Below are 19,516 nucleotides of genomic sequence, written 5' to 3'. Positions count from 1 at the left end.
CAACAATGTTAAGCCCGCTTATCCCGACACAAGTTTGAGTGTGTCCTCAGCTCGTGATATCTCCACGTCTCCTGGTTCCCGGATCCTTCATGGACCCACTAAGGTTGCTGCCCATGATTCAAGTATGCCGATTTTTCCTTTGGTGACTGACACTGCCACCTCTATTTGCACTCAAGTCCAGAATGGTTCTTATGACAACCAGCCTTTTGTTTTTTCAGCTTATCCTAAGGAGGGTAAGGTGCACTCCTCTCCTCTTGATAAACAGGTTTGCAATCCGAATACATGTATGTTTTGGAGGTACCCTATGAAACATCATGTGCGAGGAAAAAGGAGAATAATCCTTTCCAAGAAGCAGCATAGCCTAGTAGATGAATCTCCAAGACACATCTTATCTACTTCAAGTAGATATTCCTTTTTTAAAATCCTATGTCCTCGTAGCGTAAGTGTGTCTTGTTGTAGGTACTTCTCCGAAGCTCAGTTGATAAAGAAGAGAAAGAAAATGTTAGCTGAATTGGACAGCTCTGATCGTCCCCTCAAGAAGCTTACTTTGTCTGTTAACCCAATCCTTTGTTTAATTTCTTACACAAATAATGTAATAATAAATCCCGACTCTGAGAGTCGGGTGTGTACTGTGTAAAACTATCTTTACTGCTGCCAAAAAAAAAAAAAAAAATGTCATTGGTAAAGAGAGGTACACGCATGCGACTGACATGGTTATTGTTAATATGCTTGATGTCCTCAACGTCATTGTTGAAAGTAGCCTTGACAAACACAAGGTAATTAATCTAAACGAAATCTTGCTGTCCGCAAGAACTAGAATCACAGGCTGTTAAAGGAGACGCGCCCTAACCTGAGAGCCAAATCATATTCTGCAAATGCATCTACTCCGTACCACCCCCACCATTTTAACCATGACTAACAAAAGCATGCTCAGAATTACATGTAATACACTTTTAACATTCAACCAAACCTGATATGGCAGGCACAAAGTAGATGAAGAGGTATCATCAAGAGGCGATGAGTTTATGAAAAAAAGCATTTTATGCTAAGCCACCTAATTTCTTCACTTTCTCAAGAGCAGCCTCTTCCATTTGAACAAGTTGACTGCAAAATGACTCCACATCCGGTGCGTCTTTGCTTAATGGCAACCTGTATTCTTTCCAATGGTATGCGTCGTTATCACCAGCTACTTTCAACAAGACATCAAAGCCTTTGCAATCAACTGAATGAACATAAGCATCCTGCGTAACATATCACCAAAGACTATGTAAGTATTCATGAATAGAGAAAATAAGGATAAACCTAGAATCAAGAAGATAACAAATCCCACTACACGCAGAATCAACTTCTATGGTTCTAGGACAGCGTAGAGGAATGATTACAAGACTACCATCAAAATCATTATTTTAACCGAGTAAGGAGGGTTGATTTACAAAATTTGACCATTATGTTAACAAGGGAGAGAGGTTGTTTACAGATGACTGATAATGAAAAATGTTGCAAAAACTGCATCACTATTTCAAAATAAAAAGAAGCTAAACAAATTTAATAATCCAATTTACTTTATCAAAAGTAAGAAATTAGCCGACTTTGGGTCCATTAGAAATGGAAACAGATGTAAGTTATTAATCAGCAGGCCAAAAAAATGGTGAAAACACTTTAGAGGCTCGCTCATTGGTGTGGATATAAACCTTCAGGGTACCAGACAACCAATACAAAGGGGCTGATCCACACGAATAACATGTTTTCTTGTACTACGTCCATCCTGAATTTATTGCCTCCATTTGATTTTGGTGGTCAATCAATGTCAACTTTGACCAATAATTTTTCAAATATAAGTAGAGAGATACAGTCAAAACAACTACTTTATCATATTTAAAGATCAATTACTCTTTCTGAAGACGGGTCAGAACAAGTGACGGATAATGCCACTCACAAAACGGATAGGGGGACAAGGTGGGGGCACCCCCATGTGCTTCCCTCTCTCCTCTATTTGGGTCATTTGTGAGGGAAAATGGTATCCGTCACTCCAAAGTGACGGATACGTGCCGTCACAAATAAGATTTTGTGTTTAACGATTTGTAACTATATAGAACATGCCTATTTACAATATTTAAATAATTTAAATTGAAGTAAAAAGCATCAAATGAAAATAAGAACACACAAAAGGTGGTCAGGAGTACTTATCCAAAAAATTACTAGTCTCGGCCTGAGCCCGGTCAGATCATTAGGATAGAGTATGATACCAAAGAAATAGGTAAATTCTTACCCTTGCATTTACATTCAAAAATGCAAAACATAAAACCAGTAGTGCTCTTCGTCGTAGCTCACTCTGATTGATACCATCAATTAGTTTCGTGGATAAAGGAGCTGCACAGAAGAAAAGCTTATGTTAAGTATTATTATTCCAACCAAGCACAACCGAAACTCAGAGAAATAGTACTCCCTTTAATTTAGGGATACATATCATATTATTATATACATATAAAAATAAAGCGTAAATGTTGAAATATAAAAAATTATGTGGTTTTGGTGCAAGAATAACACAAGCATTGATGTTATTATTCCTACATCTTAATTCATGTATATATATGAATGTGGAAAGTAGTACTGAATTGACGGGTGTATGTATCCAGTGACAATCTTACATAAGTTATCAAACTTTGATTTATCAAAATCATCTAGATCCACTTCATGATTTCCACCATTTCCATCGATGAACGTACAAGAGCTGCACACCAGAAATTATGGGTAAATGAAAAACGAGTTTCTTACAAAAACTTTCCGCTGAAAGATTAAAGATACAAGGACCATGTGTAGCTTAGAAACATAACTTAAAGAGCTCTCATCAGTAATTTCATGAGTTAAGGTGCATGAACATCACCAAAAACCTTAACCCCATATGGTAGGGGAAAATCGGGAATAACATTGCTACTCCTAAGTCCTAACTGGAGCAGTCTAACTGTCTACCAGATTCATAAAATAACTAACACCACCATAATAATTCGAATATAGCCGAGGCAGCGCTTCTTCGATTCTTCATGTTTCCCCATGTACCAAAGCCAAACATATTGTAGACAGGTAATGTGTACGAATACTCGACACTAAACATTTATATGCTAAAGAATAAAAATTAAACATTAAGGGCCTCACATCCAGCCACGAACAAAAGTGAGATGAGCTTATTTCCACTTTTGTGTTGTGACATCTCACTATTCCTTTTTTGGTGACCTATGGTCTGAAAATTTTCTCATCTTGATAACATTTCATGCCTCCAAAGTGGAATTCGGTCAAACCTCATAGTACCAACGTTGAAATAATCCTATATGAAATTGTACAAGTATACATATATGCTTCAATAGTTTAACTAAGGCGAATATATGGAAATGTCTAAAAAGAAAAAGTGATAACTAAATTACAATTTTACTTCGAGATATCTAGTTGGTTTGGTTCACACCAAATAGGTGACCTATGATGTTTCAAATCATGGTAAGTAAATACTCTCTAACAGTTTTAGGAATTTGGAATTTGGAAATTTTGTTTATTTGTTAGTGGCAAATCGACTAAGATGGTTTGACCATGTGAGAAGGAGACCTATGGACACACCGGTTAGAAGGCCCGAGACGTCGAGACCTAGGGAACAGAAAAGATTGCTAGGGGTAGAGGGAGACAAAAACAGACATGGTTGAGAGTGATAGAACATGATATGAGATTTCTCGGGCTTGGAGAGGGAATGGTGACGGAGAGGACACAATGGAGGGAAATGATACATGTGGGTTTTTAGATTGCGCTCTTATTTGAAATACTTCGATTTTCAAAACATCGTTTTAATTTGTATTTTCGATTTACTTTCTAAGTTCTTATTAAAGAAATCTGAGTTTTGATTTTCAAACCTACAAGTGACTTGTATTATGTTTCAATCCACAGTTGATTTTCACTTTTCTTGTTCTATATTTTCGCATTTTGAGGTGTGCGATCACCAATGGACGGTTTTAAATGATCATTCATGTTAGCCGACCCAAAGCATTTTGGGATTAAGGCTCTCATGTTGATGTTGTTGTTGTTGTTGTTAATGGAGGGAGTAACTTTCTGTGAAAATTTCCACTTAACTACTGTTTTAGGTGAGCAATTGTGAACTTCCTCCACTTTGTAGGAAGTGGATACTCAAGTGGAGTTTAAGTTCCTCCATTTGACAAAAAAATATGTTAAAACTGTATGATTTCAGGCAACCTTTTACTATAAGTTTTCCCCACACCGACCATCTTAGTATCCATAATTGGTGTATAATTTATTACTAGTTGGTATAATTTCAATAGAGCAAACTTAACCATTCAACCGATTCAACCGAGGAATGTCCACCTCAGCGAACAAATGAATCGTATAAGCTTCCCTGCCTAAACCTCTACAACCAGAAAAATAAGATTCAATGCCATAATGAACTTGCAGCATCAGCATCAGCACATTTTGTCTTGTACGGTTCTACCCTTTGTTTGGATAATATTAGAGGAAAGGGAACATCTTAGTTCCAACATAAGTTATGTTGGGGTCGGCTAACATAAATCATTTTCCGAATCCGTCAAGATGATTCCGCCGAGCGGAGGTGAATAAACAAAGTAAAAGAAAATATAACAACCCAATCAACCACCGTCGTAACACAATCGCAATAAGATGGAATGTGCACTTTGGGCCCATTATTTGTCCACACTTAAGCCAAAAGCATAAGGCCTTTATTTGGGATTTGGATCCTCTCCATTTCCTCTCACAATCTATTTTAATAATAATTATCCCTTACACTCCTATTTTTCCTTTACTTTTATGCGTAAATTGAGAACCGTTAGATGTTGCCAAGATGCGATCCGGACCATTAATAGGAACTTGCCTCTCCATTTCTTTTTAGGAAATGGAGAGAAATTGGGCTCCTTTATTTGTTACTAAGTGGTGGGTGGAATCCTTTATAAACACACTAAGCCTCTTAATTGCTCGATGTGGGACAACTTAATCTCATAACCTCATGAGGTGTTACAAACTCCTCCACTTAAAAAACACAACGTCCTCGTTGTGCCTTAAAGCTGACAGCAGTCAAGCCCAAAATCCTCGCCTGCTAGGTGGGTGACCCGCGTACTCATAGCCTGTCATACGGTGGCAGGCTCTGATACCATTTATAATAACCCGACCCACCATAGTCGTAACACAATCCCAATAAGATGCGATGTGCACCTTTGGGCCCATTATTTGTCCTCGCTTAAGCTCAAAAGCACTAGGCCTTACTAACTGTTGGGTGAAATCCGATAAACATATCACAAGCCTCTTATTTTCTCGATGTAAGACAACTTAATCTCATAACCTCTTGGGGTGTTACAGAGAACAAGTTTGGTAGTAAAAAAAGATGGAAAACGAGAATAAAGCGGCAAAATTGGTTTTTAATACAAAAAGGGTATAAATCATTTTAAAAATAAATCAATAAATAAATAGTATAATGAGAAAAATGAGCAAGTATCTAAATCTCAAACTAAATCCTCTAACATGAATTCTTTCTCTCCAACCCTTTCCCTCACCATACTCTAACTAATTCCCAAAATATTCATATCCCTTTCTATCACCCTTATCCAAGTTTGTTTCGGTCTTCCCCTTCCCTTAACAATATTATCCATTTCTCAACTCTCAATCCTCCTCACCGGTGCCAAACTGTTCTTCGAGGCAATTGGATAATGAGGCTTCATATTTAAATTATAGGAGACCATAAATCATTTCAGAATCAATCATTGTGGATTTGTGATCGAGGATGTATCCTAGGCTGCCTCACTAATATCAACCCCCCCTTGTGTGTGTGTGTGTGGTGGTGGGGGGGGGGGGGGGGCTTCATAAAACCAATAAATCCTATTAAAACTCGAAGTCTAACTTGGTAGGCCACTATTCCCAGACCATATAAATAAATTTCAGTATGATATCTATTTTAAGATAAGTTACTAAGACCTGGCTTAAAGTGTCGCCATTCATCACTGTGAGGCAGCATCAGAATGTCGAACATGGCTATTTTATGAATCAGAATTCAGTTAGCCTAAAATAAAGGGTCGTGTCCAGTTGGGAGGATGGTCTGTAGAACACGCAACACAAAACCACAGTGAAGTGTCAAAGTAGCGTAGTTTTAAGAGGAAAAAATGCTCTTAAATAATAGACAAGTTTTTTTTAATCTAACTTTTTTTCACAGATATTCGTTCATATTCACAAATACAATAGAGAAGTAGGTCAATTTCCTACCTGATGTTGAACTTGTACACCACATAATTTTCTTCATTGTCGAGTAGCTCAACAAGGTTTTCGCTTCGAGATGTGTGGCCAATAGTAGAAGAACTTAATATACCAGATACAGCATAACCTGATTCTGCTATTTCCGTCACTTCAGCCGTAATCATCTCCCGGAGGCTTTCATAGGCAGATTTCACCTGTTACAAAAACCAATAAGATTAAAGGCAAATAGTATACAGGAAAAGAGCATACAAATTAACAGGAGAATTCATAAACACAATACCGAACAAATTAAATTTACCGATCATTTTGTGATTCCACAAAAACATAGACATAGTATTATGCTACAACTGAACCTCGGAACAGACACGAAGGAGTGTGCTCAATGAGACCTAGGCAGTGACGCGATAGGGTTTAAGGTTCAGGTCGGCATATCATACGACATTTTTATTTCAGCATCTCATATTCTCATTAAAAATGAGTTCTTCATTAATCTAGTAGTCTCCTCATAACTGATACGGTTGGGAATGTTCTAGACAAAATACTATTGCACTTTAAGAAAGATTGTGTTGGCAAAAAGAATCAGAATATGTCTAATGAGTTACCAATAGTTCACTTTGGTAAACAAAATGTCCGCACAAAATTAATGCCTCTTACTAGGACACTCTTCAATTATTCAAAGATGTTTTCTCACCCATATTGCAATTAAAAACATCATAAATGAATTGTCACGACCTATGTTACTTCAGATCTTCCCTTATGGAGTAATAGCCAATCTGAGTATGGAGTCCGTACCTAATGTTTTAGCTGCATTACACAAGTTTTGACATCATAACCAAGTACATCTTACGCTACTATTACATCCTTAAAGGACCAGTGCAGGCGCACTATTGAACCTTTTGTGCACATTAGATAGTCCATAGTAAGTGAATAGTGACTATAGTTTAAATTTTAAAATGACCTTGGTGCTTAGTTTTAAAAGGCGCAGTAAGGCGAGAAGGTCCCAACGCGACAAAGCATATGGTGCAAGGCAAAGGCATGCCTTAATACATGAAGGCTGAAGCGCACAATTTTTTCAACTAAATATGTATTTTTTAGCTGCAGTTTTTTCCACTATTTCTCGTTTTTGAATTTTAAAGAGGGTTAATATGTAACGGAGTAAATACTAGGGATAACTTGCCAAAGAAAAGGGCATAATACAAGAACGGGAAGAACGCCTTGCAGGACAGCCTTGTCTATAAGGCACACTTAATGCAAACTGAGGCGTTTATGCTTGGTCCCTAGTGAGCTTTGAAATTAAGTGCACGCGAAGCACACATATTAAAACTAAGTCTTGGAGCAGAGAGATAATTCGACTAGAATGTTTGTCACTATAAATAAGGGTATTTCAAAAGCAATTGCAGGAATATTATTTGCTGTAAAAATCACTAGGGCAAGATACATCTCATATGATCTCAAAATTTGGTTCAATGACCCTGAAAGCTTCTACAATATTACTACTTGGTATCGTTGAGAGAAACCTCTTAAAACATAACAAAAACGAAAAGATCTTGCATAGACGACAAAGAGAAGATCCTTACACATGCTGGCATTGAATTTTACATATCCTACCTAGCTCCTGAATTTCCAAATCTCCCTTTCCTGTCAGCAATAAGGTTTATTTAAAAAGATTAATTTATTACTTCCTCCATTCTTTTGAATTCTATACATTTACTTTATACACGTATATCAATGCTCGTTTTCTTTTGCTCATATCTTTAGTTACGTATTAATAGAAAATTATAAAAATTTGATATTTAGAATGTACTTGGTAAGACAACAACAACAACAACAACAACAACAGAGCCTTAATCCCAAAATGATTTGGGGTCGGCTGACATGAATCATCCTTTCGAACCGTCCATGGGTGAACGCACGCCTCAAAATGCGAATAAAAAAGAGAAGATGAAAAACAAAAGGGAAGAACTAAAATGTAATGGAAAGTCAAGGTAAACATAGGGGTTTTAAAATCGAATTCCGGATTTCTTTTATAAAAACTTAGAATTTAAATCGAGAGAAAAGATTAGAACGATTTTTAAAAACGGAAATAGAATTAAGGATCCGGAATGAACCAAGTAAAATCTATAAGAAAGTGGTTGGTAAAAAAGTGCAATAAAGGAGAGAAGAATAAATAATTTAATTTCTTGAAATTAAATAAAAAACACTAAATATGTCAAAAACATCAAGTACTTGGTAAGACAATTTAAACAAAATCTCACAGGACTATCTTTTATACTATATATTAGAAGTTGTATCGAAGATTCTCCACACTTATGAATAGTGTTCAAAAGCAAATGTATAGAATTCATTGGAATGGAGGAAGTATTATTCTTCCACTATTTTTTCAGTGTACTCTCTCCGTCCGAGTGAAATGTTATCTATTGTATATCAGTATATGGCACAAAGACCAAGAAAAGTAACCAAATACCCAGTTTACCTTTCTCCTCTTCTTGTTCTTTAATCATCTTATTGTTCATTCTGTCACTTTTTTCAGCTTTTCACCTGTCATATCTCATCTTATTATTTCCCAACTTCGCAGCTTTTATTTTTCTTTCCAGTCTCCCCCATTAAGACTATTCTACATCAAAAAGCATAGGGTTGTCAGATTTTAGCGGTCAAATTAAATGGTGACCTGAAAATTAAATCACATCAAAAATTAAAGTCACTTTTTCCCCTATCATATCTTGACTCCCTTCGTCTCGAATTTTCATTCAAACTCGGGATAAGTTTGTGAATTTTGACAGTGGTCGAAAATTGGGTGAGTACTTTGAAATGGTCTTGAATTTGTGTTTGGTGCCTGAAAATTATATCATGCGGTTGAAAATGGGGATGTGATGGTTGGTCAGTAATAAGTGTGGTTGGAGGAGCTCGGGAGGAACGGTGATGGTAGGTTGTTAATATGAGTGGTAAGTCGGTGGCAAGGCTAGTAGTGGTGTGACGGTTTCACCGTTTCTTTAAGGTGGTCGGGAATGGCTAAATGAAGATGGTAATTATGTGTGGGAGAAGGTCATGGTGTTGGGGTGAGGTCTGATGTGTTGGCAAAGAGATGGGAGGGGTTAAGGTTGAGCAGTAGGCAAGTAGCAGGTGAGAGGTGAGAAGGAAACCTGTGTCATTTACTTATTTCACAAAAGCAAAAGTTACCGAAAATGGAAATGGATAACTATTGACTAATACACCCAAAAAAGAAAATAGATAACTATTGACCTAGACGGAGGTAGTAAAACTTATATGTGATGGATGAATTTGGTGGATTGCATAATTTGGTTTCCGATTTCAAGAAAAAACCTTGCGGAGTAAAAATTACCACCAATTCACTTTACAGCTATCAAAATTGAACTACTAAGATGATTCTGAAAATCATTATTTTGCCTACTGATGTGTGAACATCAACGAAAGTTACCCAACTTGCAACTTCTTTTTATTTAGTTTGCTTTTTAACTACTTCGAAATTTGTAGCAGCTGCTAATAGAGACTGATCAGACATTGACTAATGAGATTTTACACTTCGGCTTGGCACCCCCTTTAGTTCGGCCCTTTCTCCACTAATCTTTGCTGGCGGATGAAAAGTGCTACCATGAACGCCTTCATCGATATATGCAGGTTGCTTCCAAGCTCAAACGGAAACAAACCCCCGAAAGGGTTGTTGTCCAATGGGTACACAGAAGTGAAGAGGAGATACTCAAATTCCATTAATCGATTCTCTCTGACGAGACACTTGATCCAAGGAGGCCATCACCTGTGTCAAAAAATTTCCCTTACGCAAAAGGGGTTCCACAGCATGTTTTTTAGACGATGGATTACCCGCTTGCGGCTACACCAAAACCGGCTAGTTCTCTGTTCATGCGGAGATTGTACGAGAAGAGATCTATTTTTCTTTTGCAAGCATGGAAAATTTACAGATATTGCCTTCAAGAATATATCACGGAGAAGCCTAAGAAGGACAAAGAAGAAAAGATGGGAGAAGCAGGGAAGAATGAGGTTGAGGTTGAACGCCCGAGGGATGATCAAAATTTCTAAGCTTACTTTTCCATTGGAATGTTTAAACCCTAGTCGAGTCCATTCACAGTAGACTATCCCCAAAACATGGGATTATCTTGAAATGGCTAAAGCTTTGGATTACTGAAGAAAACGAGCAAATAAATTCTTGCTAATAATTATTCTAATATAAGTATAAACGAACATAGAAAAGCACGAATACTACTACTAATATAACCCTATTCCAAGCTTGACTCTTTTAAAATAGTTATGGTTCCCTATCCATATGAAAACAAGAAAACAACATAGCTATCCAAGATTAATGTTAATCCCTCCGATTCTTAGAATTCTTGTGATTTTAGATTGGGCAAGAAACCAAGGGCATCTTTCTTGCAACAAAGCAAGTTGCAAACAGATTAAAAGGGGAAGGGTGCAATTAAGTACAGCATACAGTGGACTTGATTTTTGAAAGGGTAAGTTTAGAGAAGTAGTAAAAGGCACGTCTAGTTTACGAGAAAAAAAAAAGGAAAAAAGGAAATGGTACGAATTCAAAATATCAGCCGAAAAAAAAAAGAAAAAAAATGGGGGAAGTGGCAAGATATTAAAGAGTAAAAGAGACTAAACAGATACTACTTGTGCGATTTAAGTGAAGAGTGGATCGCAGGCGATGATAGTGCTCATAAGAAGCAAAAACAGCAAAGAGATATCAGATATCCAGACCAGACCAAGTATCCTCTCTAGGTATATGATTGTGTCAACAGCGCACTTACCCAGACGAAATTTAAGGACCAGAACAAAGTTCCAGGTAATACAATTTTGTAAACCATCTAAGCAAGCATTTCTGCGCAGCCACTCGTTATATGTGTAAATTATAAACTTTGTGTACTAATGTTTCATAAGTCCTTTAAACAACAAGACTATCTAGTGCATTTAGTATACCATTCAGTAAACAATATATAATACCATTACTATCAAGATTCAAGCACTGGTTAACAATTAAATATAAGGAGGTGATTCATAGGAGATACGGTCACAGTGAAAGAAGAATCATAAGCCCTTGGGCGATTATGGGTATAATTATAGGCTAAATGCACGAAAGCAAATCAAAGCAAAACAGAAAAGTGGGTTCAGAAACTAATCTTCTTATTTCCATATCAACCACAAGCCGTCTACAAGACTACAAACAGATTCAAATGTGAACTCTAGTTACCTTTTCTTCTCTTACAGGAACAACTTCACCAGACAACGCAATGCGGGCTGGAAGCTGTAGAAAAGAAAAACCAGAAGATTTGTTAAGCTTAAACTTGTACAATACATTAAGTTAGTCACCTGAAGAACAACTGCATTCAGGACCAACCTTTCTCATTGATCGAAATAAATTTGCAAGTGGCCCAGGGTGAGGACTGGCGACAGCAAATGAAGCACGCTCATCTACTTCAGTATTCTGTATCAAAAAAAAATATTTTTAATTTTACGTATTTCAATGACATTTGAAACAGAAATGACGCATTTACCAGTATTAGATGTATCATCAGGTTGCATACAGCTAAATCATTTAGAATGTGGAACAAAACACATTAGTGGAAATAGGTAAGAACAAGATGTATACTTTCTCTAAATGAAACAACAAATGTCGGGAAAAGCCTTCTACACATTCCTCCAGACATTGTATGAAGTGACACAAAATAAAAGAAAGATTGATTGTTGACACTTGACAACCAGCTTGATTTTGAGATTTTTGCATCGTTCGGTTAGTTTTTCCACCGATTTGAACTTTTATTGCCCCCATTCGATGACCAAGCAAGGGACTCACTTGTACAATCGCCTTTAAAATAAGGAGAAGAGAAACTCATAGGCCTTGTATTAAGATCAATTGCTTTTAAGAGCAGCTTCGCGCTAGAGTGTGGGATTGTGGGGTACTTTTACCAGCTAAGAATAATCCTATTGCATATATCATATATGAAACCTTGAAGAGAATTAGAGTACATATTCAAGGCAATTAATATTGTTCCACAGTTATCCAGCTAGGCAATTGAATGTGAGAGATTATTGAACCAAATTAATAAAAAGCAATACAGTCTCTCGATTGTTGAAAGTTACAATCTCACACCATCAGGGGCTGGAAGCATTTTTGCCGATCACAACAAGAACCGCCATTTCAAATCCTCAGTAAGAGAGAAAATAGTGAAAAATGATGACGGAATAGTAAATGCCCATGAGGCCATGAAGTGTGCAAGTGAAATGAACCAACTCCCCATTAAATTAAATTTTGCCGCAATGACACAACAATTAATAAAAGAGAAATTCAACAATTAAAAGAAATTAGTTATTGGGCTAAAAAAGAAAAAATATATACAGTTACGGAAGTCGGAAAACATCAACTTTTTTTTCACCGAGACCCGAACAATATAGAAATAAAACAAATTTGTGAGTCGAAAATAAAATAAAACAAAAGAGAAAACGAAAGTAACTGAAAACACTGGTAATGTAAATTAATAGGAAATTGAATTAAAAATAACCAGAAAATTGTAGAAAAAACAAATATTTAGAAAGAAGAAGAAATACAACTTAAATGAGTAATTTTAGCAAAAAAATTCAAAAGGGGGTAATTTTTAAAATGTGGATTTCAAAAGGGAGTAAAATATAATTAACTCTACTATATCTTAGATTTCATTTCTCACACTAACTGAAAAGTTAAATGAAACCTAAAAATGTAGCTTAAAAGATAACTGAAAATGAAAAGGTGGTTTTTTATTTGATTAAGCCAAAAATGTTTGGCAAACTAACCGAAAGGTAGCTATTTTTTTGGTAAAAAGATATAAAAGGGCATAATAAGTTCTCTATATTTAATATTATAAATTGAATGAATAAAAAAACAGATAACTTATTTCTCACATGCTACTCTTATTTTGGTAAATAATTTATATATCAAATATTTGCAAAAAAATTAAGATAAATGAAATTTTGCTCAAAAGCTAATTTCTTTGAAATAAAACCTAAATATGAGATTTTTCATGATCTCCCGACCTTCCTCATATCTAATTAATTACTTCTTGTGTTTTTTTTTTTTTTTTTTTTGCCAATGTTTACTTATTTTTGACCCTATTGTTAGTAGTTGATCTCAGGTTCAATTTTTAATTTTATAATCTCCATTATAGCCATTCGTTCAGAATAAATAATAGCAATTAGGCATTGTAACACAAGGTACATATACTCCAAAATCATGAGGAACAGAATAAATAAGTAATTGGTTGAAAATAAATATTACTAACTTTCTACATAAGAATAAAAATTATTGTTAGCCCTACAATAAGAAAAAAACAAATTAATTTGATCAAAAAGGAAAATCTATCACTAGTGTCCAACTATATCGCATTTGTCTTGGATATAATGAATATAAATAAAGTTTTAGACTCAAACTGCATTTTAAATCGTGCCACCATGGGTGTTATATATGGGTAAAATAATATCAGAATTATTTGAGAAAGTTATAGAATAGACGAGTATATGACAATTTAAATGGAACGAAACTATCTTAAGATCTCCCAAAGTTGAAGCGGTTTTGGTTTTGAAAATTTTTACTTGCGACAAGTAGGGGGATGTAATTTTCTATTAAATACGGGTATGAGAAGGCTTATATTCGTCATGTCTTATCCTCCATTTGGTATCCTTATTTTCAGGCGTCGCTTTTGTTTTCATTATGCGAGATATGGTCGGGTATTTTAGTTGGTGTGGACTTCGGGAGTAAGATTCATTATCTTTTAGGAATTTCACACTAAATGTATTTCATCCTCTTCGCAATGATATTCCGTATTGTTTCTACACAATTGTTAATGCGGAAGTTTGATCATGATTTTCGACATATTAATAGTCAAAGTTATAAAAGTTTGACCTCTAAGAAGCAAGGTGGAAGAGTTTAATAAGGGGAGAGAGTATACATGATGAATTTTTTGAATAGTATACTCAACCAAGTGTGGTATGCCGATTACGTCTTAGAGGAGCATTAACTCCGTAAGAGGATTATCTAACGGGGAATGTCTTATTATCAATCGCCCTGAAAAATTCATAGTAGAAGGGAAGATACTTACGGGTTCCAGAGTCGGCAAAAGGTGTACCCGAGGATAGTAATGACTTCCTCATATACAAAGATTCTTTTCGTTTTTAAGCAAAGACAATATACGTTGAGACCATTCTACGTAGGCGTGACAAACAAATCAGGTCGTGTCGGGTTCAGGTGTCACATATAAACGGATCACGAACTCTTAAATCCAAATCTGACCCAATTAAATCCCGTGTTGTGTTCGTGTCGATCCAGTTACATTAATAACCCTAACCCGTTAATTTCGTGTCGTGTTTTCGTGTCATGTCATATTTGGAAAATGTAAGTATATTTATGTGAGGATCAAGAAAACTTGGGATTAATTTAGTAAATAGGTTATTCATGTCGGGTTCGTGTGTAAAGTGCTGAACCCAAACCTAGCCAATTAAATCTCGTGTCGTGTTCTTGTCGACCCACTTGCATAAATGGGTCGTTAAATGTCAACCCAAACCCGTTAATTTCGTATCGGATTCTTGTCGTGTTTTCGTGTCGTGTCATTGTTTGCCGGCTCTAATGTCGTGCCATAACAATAAACAAGAGTACGTTAGGAACAATCACTAAATCATGTTGAAATTTACTTGCCAAAACCAATTTTTATTAATGGTCAGCTTTATGTAGTCTCAAGAACGTCATCCGAGAGATTAAGGTTCTACATCAATGATAGAGACCAAATGTATCAAGGCCACAAGGACATTGTTTACAAAGAAGTTTTCATAATTTACCAAATTAAGATATATTATTATATATTTTGCATGAATTTTTCAAGGATAAGTAGTCAAAGACTATTTCGGTAAAAAATAGATGGTGCTAAGAAAATAAGAACGGTAACTCTATAATCCAACTATATCTCTGAATGTTAGTATACAACTGATATAGTTAAATACCAAATGCCACAATGCTTCCGTTGCGTTTTTTGTTTTAGGAATTGATGATTAATCTGTCCTCATCTAAATACACCCCCGAATTTTTGTTTGCTTCCATTTTTAGCATAATTTATTTCATTTTTTTTGGTGACGAGGGAACCCGCAGCCGCTACCTTTGGTGCGCACTGGGTAAACCCTTACTTTTTGTTAAATTTAATAGTTTTCTATTACCCGACCATGGTAACGTAAAATAATGTTTTCAGCAGTGCTATAAAATATATACTATTAACTAACATTATTATACTAACTTGGTAACCCAACTATTTTAAAAAATGAGATAAACTACTAACTGATGTTGTCACAGATGATACTACTAGGTGCCCGTGCATTCTATGTAATATAATCAGAGATATTGCGAGATGTCTATAAGGAGCAAATACTCTTAATTGTAAATAGTCAAGGTAAAATTATGTTGTAAGAGTTCTAACATTTTCTCTCAACGCAATAAATATATATATAATTATAATACCTGCTATTTTTTGTAAGATCATTCAGTTTTACGTAGTTCTAAAATAATTTGCAAAACTCATAAAGATATAACTCTGTTATTAAGGGTTTATATTGGTGAGCTCCGCAATGTTTATAGAGGAAGCGTTTTGTATTTAATTAAAAACCGGTTGTGCCTATAACAATGAAAAAGCTAGCGACATACTATAGCTATGTCACTTGATGTTATACTAAATAATGGCAAAACTCTTATGCTAAAAGCACCAATTAATAATTCACCGGTTATCATCTATACCAATCACGATTTTTTTTTTCATGAATGACAACATAGTAGGACTTTTTTATCAACTTACGAATATATTTTCACAGATAATCCTAATGGAAGCCCCGTGCATCGCACGGGCTTTCCAACTAGTAATATAATACTATAATACTATAATACTAAGGGTTTTTTGATAACTGCTACCACAAGTAACCCATTTTTTACCAACTGCTACCAACATAATTTTTTTTTAAAAACTGCTACCAACATTGTTGGTTCGGTTTAAAACTAACTACCCAATGAGGTTAGGACGCAAATAGAGAGAATCTCAGCCGTCCATCTCAAAATCTTATCTTAAGTTCTATTTTTCTTCCTTTAATGCCCTTACCCCCTCCCTTGTGTTTCTAGTTCATCCATTCATCACACATCTCATTCATTTTCAATTTTCACCAATTTCAATTCTCATTCTCACTCACTCTCTCTTTATTCCATTAATTTGATTTTCATTCGTATCTCATTTTTTCATCATCAATTTCTGGTAATTTTTCCTTCATTATTCCCAGCTGGCTCATTAGTCCACACACTTTTTATTAAACTAAAAATCCCTAATTTTCATCCCTTAATTTTTTCTATATACCCTTTTGATTTTCCTCCTCTTACATCATTTCACTTGTTTTTACTCTACAGTCGACAATCGATTATTTCCCTAAAAATCCCTAAAAATTGGTGCTAAAAACCCTAATTTTGAAAGCTATTAGCTATTGAAATTCTCCCTTATTGATCGATTTTTTTTTGAGGGTTCAATTTAATTAGAGTTTAATTTTGATTTCAAGTAAATATTTTGGATCAAATTTCAATCTTGGGTGAGCTTTGTTAGTTGGGTGGATGAATTGGGGAGTACATAAACCCTGCTTTCCAACATCTTCAACAACCCAAATCCATAAATAAATATCTTAAACAAGAAACACAGTAAAGATGTGAATGAACTAACCAATATGTAAAGGAGGGATGCAGCTATACGATAAAGACAAGACTTCCCCAAATAAGAATCAAGAATGACAACCCCCACAAATAAGCAACACACCCAAGCATTAAGATTATTTATTGTTGTAACACATTGACTCCCCTAACTCCCCGTTAAAAAGTTGATCAAGTCCGTGTGATTTGAAACATATATACAATAACATATTGGTAAATGGTGTAACAAAGTCCGGGTAAAAAGTAGATTGACGAATCAACATGTAATTCTAATCTATTTGGTAAATCGGACGATTTAGCTGATTTCTAAAAACCCCAATTTAATTGGGAAGTAAAATGAGAAGTTAATTAGGTTGAAATTAGTGATGAGTGAAATTAATTATTTTGAATAATAATAGGTTAAAAGGGGGATAAGTTTGGGTAATTGGCTCATATGGGAAAGGAGGGTAAAATAGGGGTATTACTGTCTTTTCACGCGCAAATAGGAGGCTCGTGCTCATTTGGTAGTTAGTTTTAAACCGAACCAACAATATTGGTAGCAGTTTTTAAACAAATTTTACTTTGATAGCAGTTGGTAAAATTTGAATTACATATGGTAGCAGTTATCAAAAAACCCTAATACTAATACTATAATACTAATACTAATACTAATACTATAATACTAATATTAATACTAATACTGGTGTCTGATACTAATACTAATACTAATGATAACAAGAAATGTCATGAGTGACTTCTCGGCCTACAAAGAACCTAATGGTGATAGAGTGAGAATGAACATGGGCAAAATTTCCAGAACTTCAAGGGAAACACCAAAACACAAGAGAAGCTCTATGGTTTGTCCGCATACTTCTACAGCCACGTAGAAGTAAACGAGTATAAGAGGGTGAAGAATCAGGTGGAAATGTCGTGTCCTACTAGAGCGCTAGACCTTTTTCATGCATACTTGAAGGTACTTGGGTGTACTAACATCTTCATGTATATATTAGGAGCTTACAGTAGTATCTAAGACGGACTAGAATGGTCCACGCGGTGCTTGTAAGAGACATACTTAGACGGCTAGACCATTCTCGGATGATCATACCAAGATCGTTCTTAAGACAAGGAGAGGGTTGAGGGCCTAATAAATAGAGGTCCTCCATGACCATCCAAGTATTAAAGGATCATACACCATTCTAACAATAAAGCCTTGTATATACTATTTGAGAGCTTTGTAAACATTCCTTGTACACTCTTGACCAAGTAAAGGATTATGCTTTCAGCATCTAAGCGACTACCCTGCTAACTTTCGCTCTTACGCTTGCTTGATCATATGACTTAGGCATAGCCTAATCGCTTGAGGTTTGCCTAACTTGGCTTACAATGGGATTGTCGCCCATAAATCGTGACTAGGGTGAAAAGTCGTTCCGTGAGCCGTGGCAACATTCTTTAAATGCAACTAAAGCTTTTAGTGTATCCCTACACCAATTAAAAAAGAGCTAAGAGTTGCGCCTCCTGATTTTCCCAGGAATTAGTAAAGACTCATATTCTGTACATAAAGGTACTAGAGATGGGTTAGCAGCATATAAACAAACTACAGTAGTTAGTACTCCGTAAATGTTAACCATCAACTCTTATTAGTTTGTAACTTGTTTATTACTCCATAGAAAAACGAAAAAAAAAGGGTGACTAACCACATTATGCAAATCATCTTTGGGAACCCAGATATATGGCTTCCCGGTGTTGAGCAAATAATTGACTTTTGAAGTGTAAATGTCCTGCTTGCTAAAACAAACCAAAGCAAGACGGTTCAAACCAGAAGACGATGGGAATTCATTCAAACAATGGTAGAATAGAAGATTAATGGTGTTGAAATTACCTTCCCTTGGAAACAGCTTTAATGGTGTTAAGATTACCTTGCCAATTAGAGGCAAGAATGTTCTGGACAAGTATTGAGTAGTAAACTATCAGCACAAATACGGAGTACCAAGTAATTTAATTGAATAAAGAGGGAAAGAAATAGAGACAACCTTGCATTTCATAGCTAGGCTCAACACGCCGCCCTTCATCACTTATCTTGCACTCAACCTGTTCGATTAAATGACTCTATCAACGCCGTTATGCCGCGGCAAATGTTGGAGAAACCAACGCAACACAATGCCTTCGCCTTTTAATACCTTTTCTGTTTCTTTTTTTTCCGTTCTTTTTTTGGGAAGAGGGTACATGATTTTGTTAATTAAGGGATTTGCTATACCACGCCTCCTGTTTTATTTGTTAGGTCCCTTATTTTTTCATTTATTCCTATTTTGCCCTTGGACATTCAAATTAATTTTAGTAAAAATTAAATATCGTTTTACGCAAATATATTTTGACGACTATTTTTATAACAATTAATTTAGTAATGTAGACGGTTCCTCTTAAAACACTCGACATAAATTATTTTAATGTATTTAAATAACAAAACCGATTAAAAAAACAAATACATTATACACGATACAACAACAACAACAAATACATTATACACGATAAAAAAAAAAAAAAAATCTTGTATGTCATGTGGGTTACAAG

General features: G+C 35.4%; 1 protein-coding gene across 1 annotated transcript; it reads right to left on the bottom strand.

Moving 5' to 3' along the window:
* Positions 1 to 699: 699 nt before the first annotated feature.
* Positions 700 to 19,160, bottom strand: LOC141611935 (uncharacterized). The gene is made up of 9 exons (XM_074430591.1): positions 18,979 to 19,160; positions 18,828 to 18,889; positions 18,643 to 18,733; positions 11,618 to 11,704; positions 11,471 to 11,524; positions 6,259 to 6,443; positions 2,649 to 2,731; positions 2,270 to 2,370; positions 700 to 1,241 (listed from the first exon to the last, which is right to left on the bottom strand). The coding sequence occupies exons 1-9, from the start codon at positions 19,015 to 19,017 to the stop codon at positions 1,041 to 1,043; spliced, it is 903 nt and encodes a 300-aa protein (XP_074286692.1). The 5' UTR covers positions 19,018 to 19,160; the 3' UTR covers positions 700 to 1,040.
* Between the last annotated feature and the right edge of the window lie 356 nt (positions 19,161 to 19,516).

The sequence above is a fragment of the Silene latifolia genome, chromosome 11 (genome assembly GCF_048544455.1).
Source record: "Silene latifolia isolate original U9 population chromosome 11, ASM4854445v1, whole genome shotgun sequence".
Classification (NCBI taxonomy): Eukaryota; Viridiplantae; Streptophyta; class Magnoliopsida; order Caryophyllales; family Caryophyllaceae; genus Silene; species Silene latifolia.
The sequence above is the reverse complement of the archived record's forward strand: the minus strand, read 5'-3'. Positions and strand labels throughout refer to the sequence as shown.

What these genes read in the sequence shown, in the direction of transcription:
- LOC141611935 (XM_074430591.1), bottom strand. Translation starts at nt 19,017, where the DNA reads ATGAAGGGCGGCGTGTTGAGCCTAGCTATGAAATGCAAG. An exon ending in GCCTAGCTATGAAATGCAAG is followed by an intron (nt 18,890 to 18,978) that starts GTTGTCTCTATT and finishes ATACTTGTCCAG; the next exon opens with AACATTCTTGCCTCTAATTG. An exon ending in TTCCTGTAAGAGAAGAAAAG is followed by an intron (nt 6,444 to 11,470) that starts GTAACTAGAGTT and finishes TTTTTGTAACAG; the next exon opens with GTGAAATCTGCCTATGAAAG.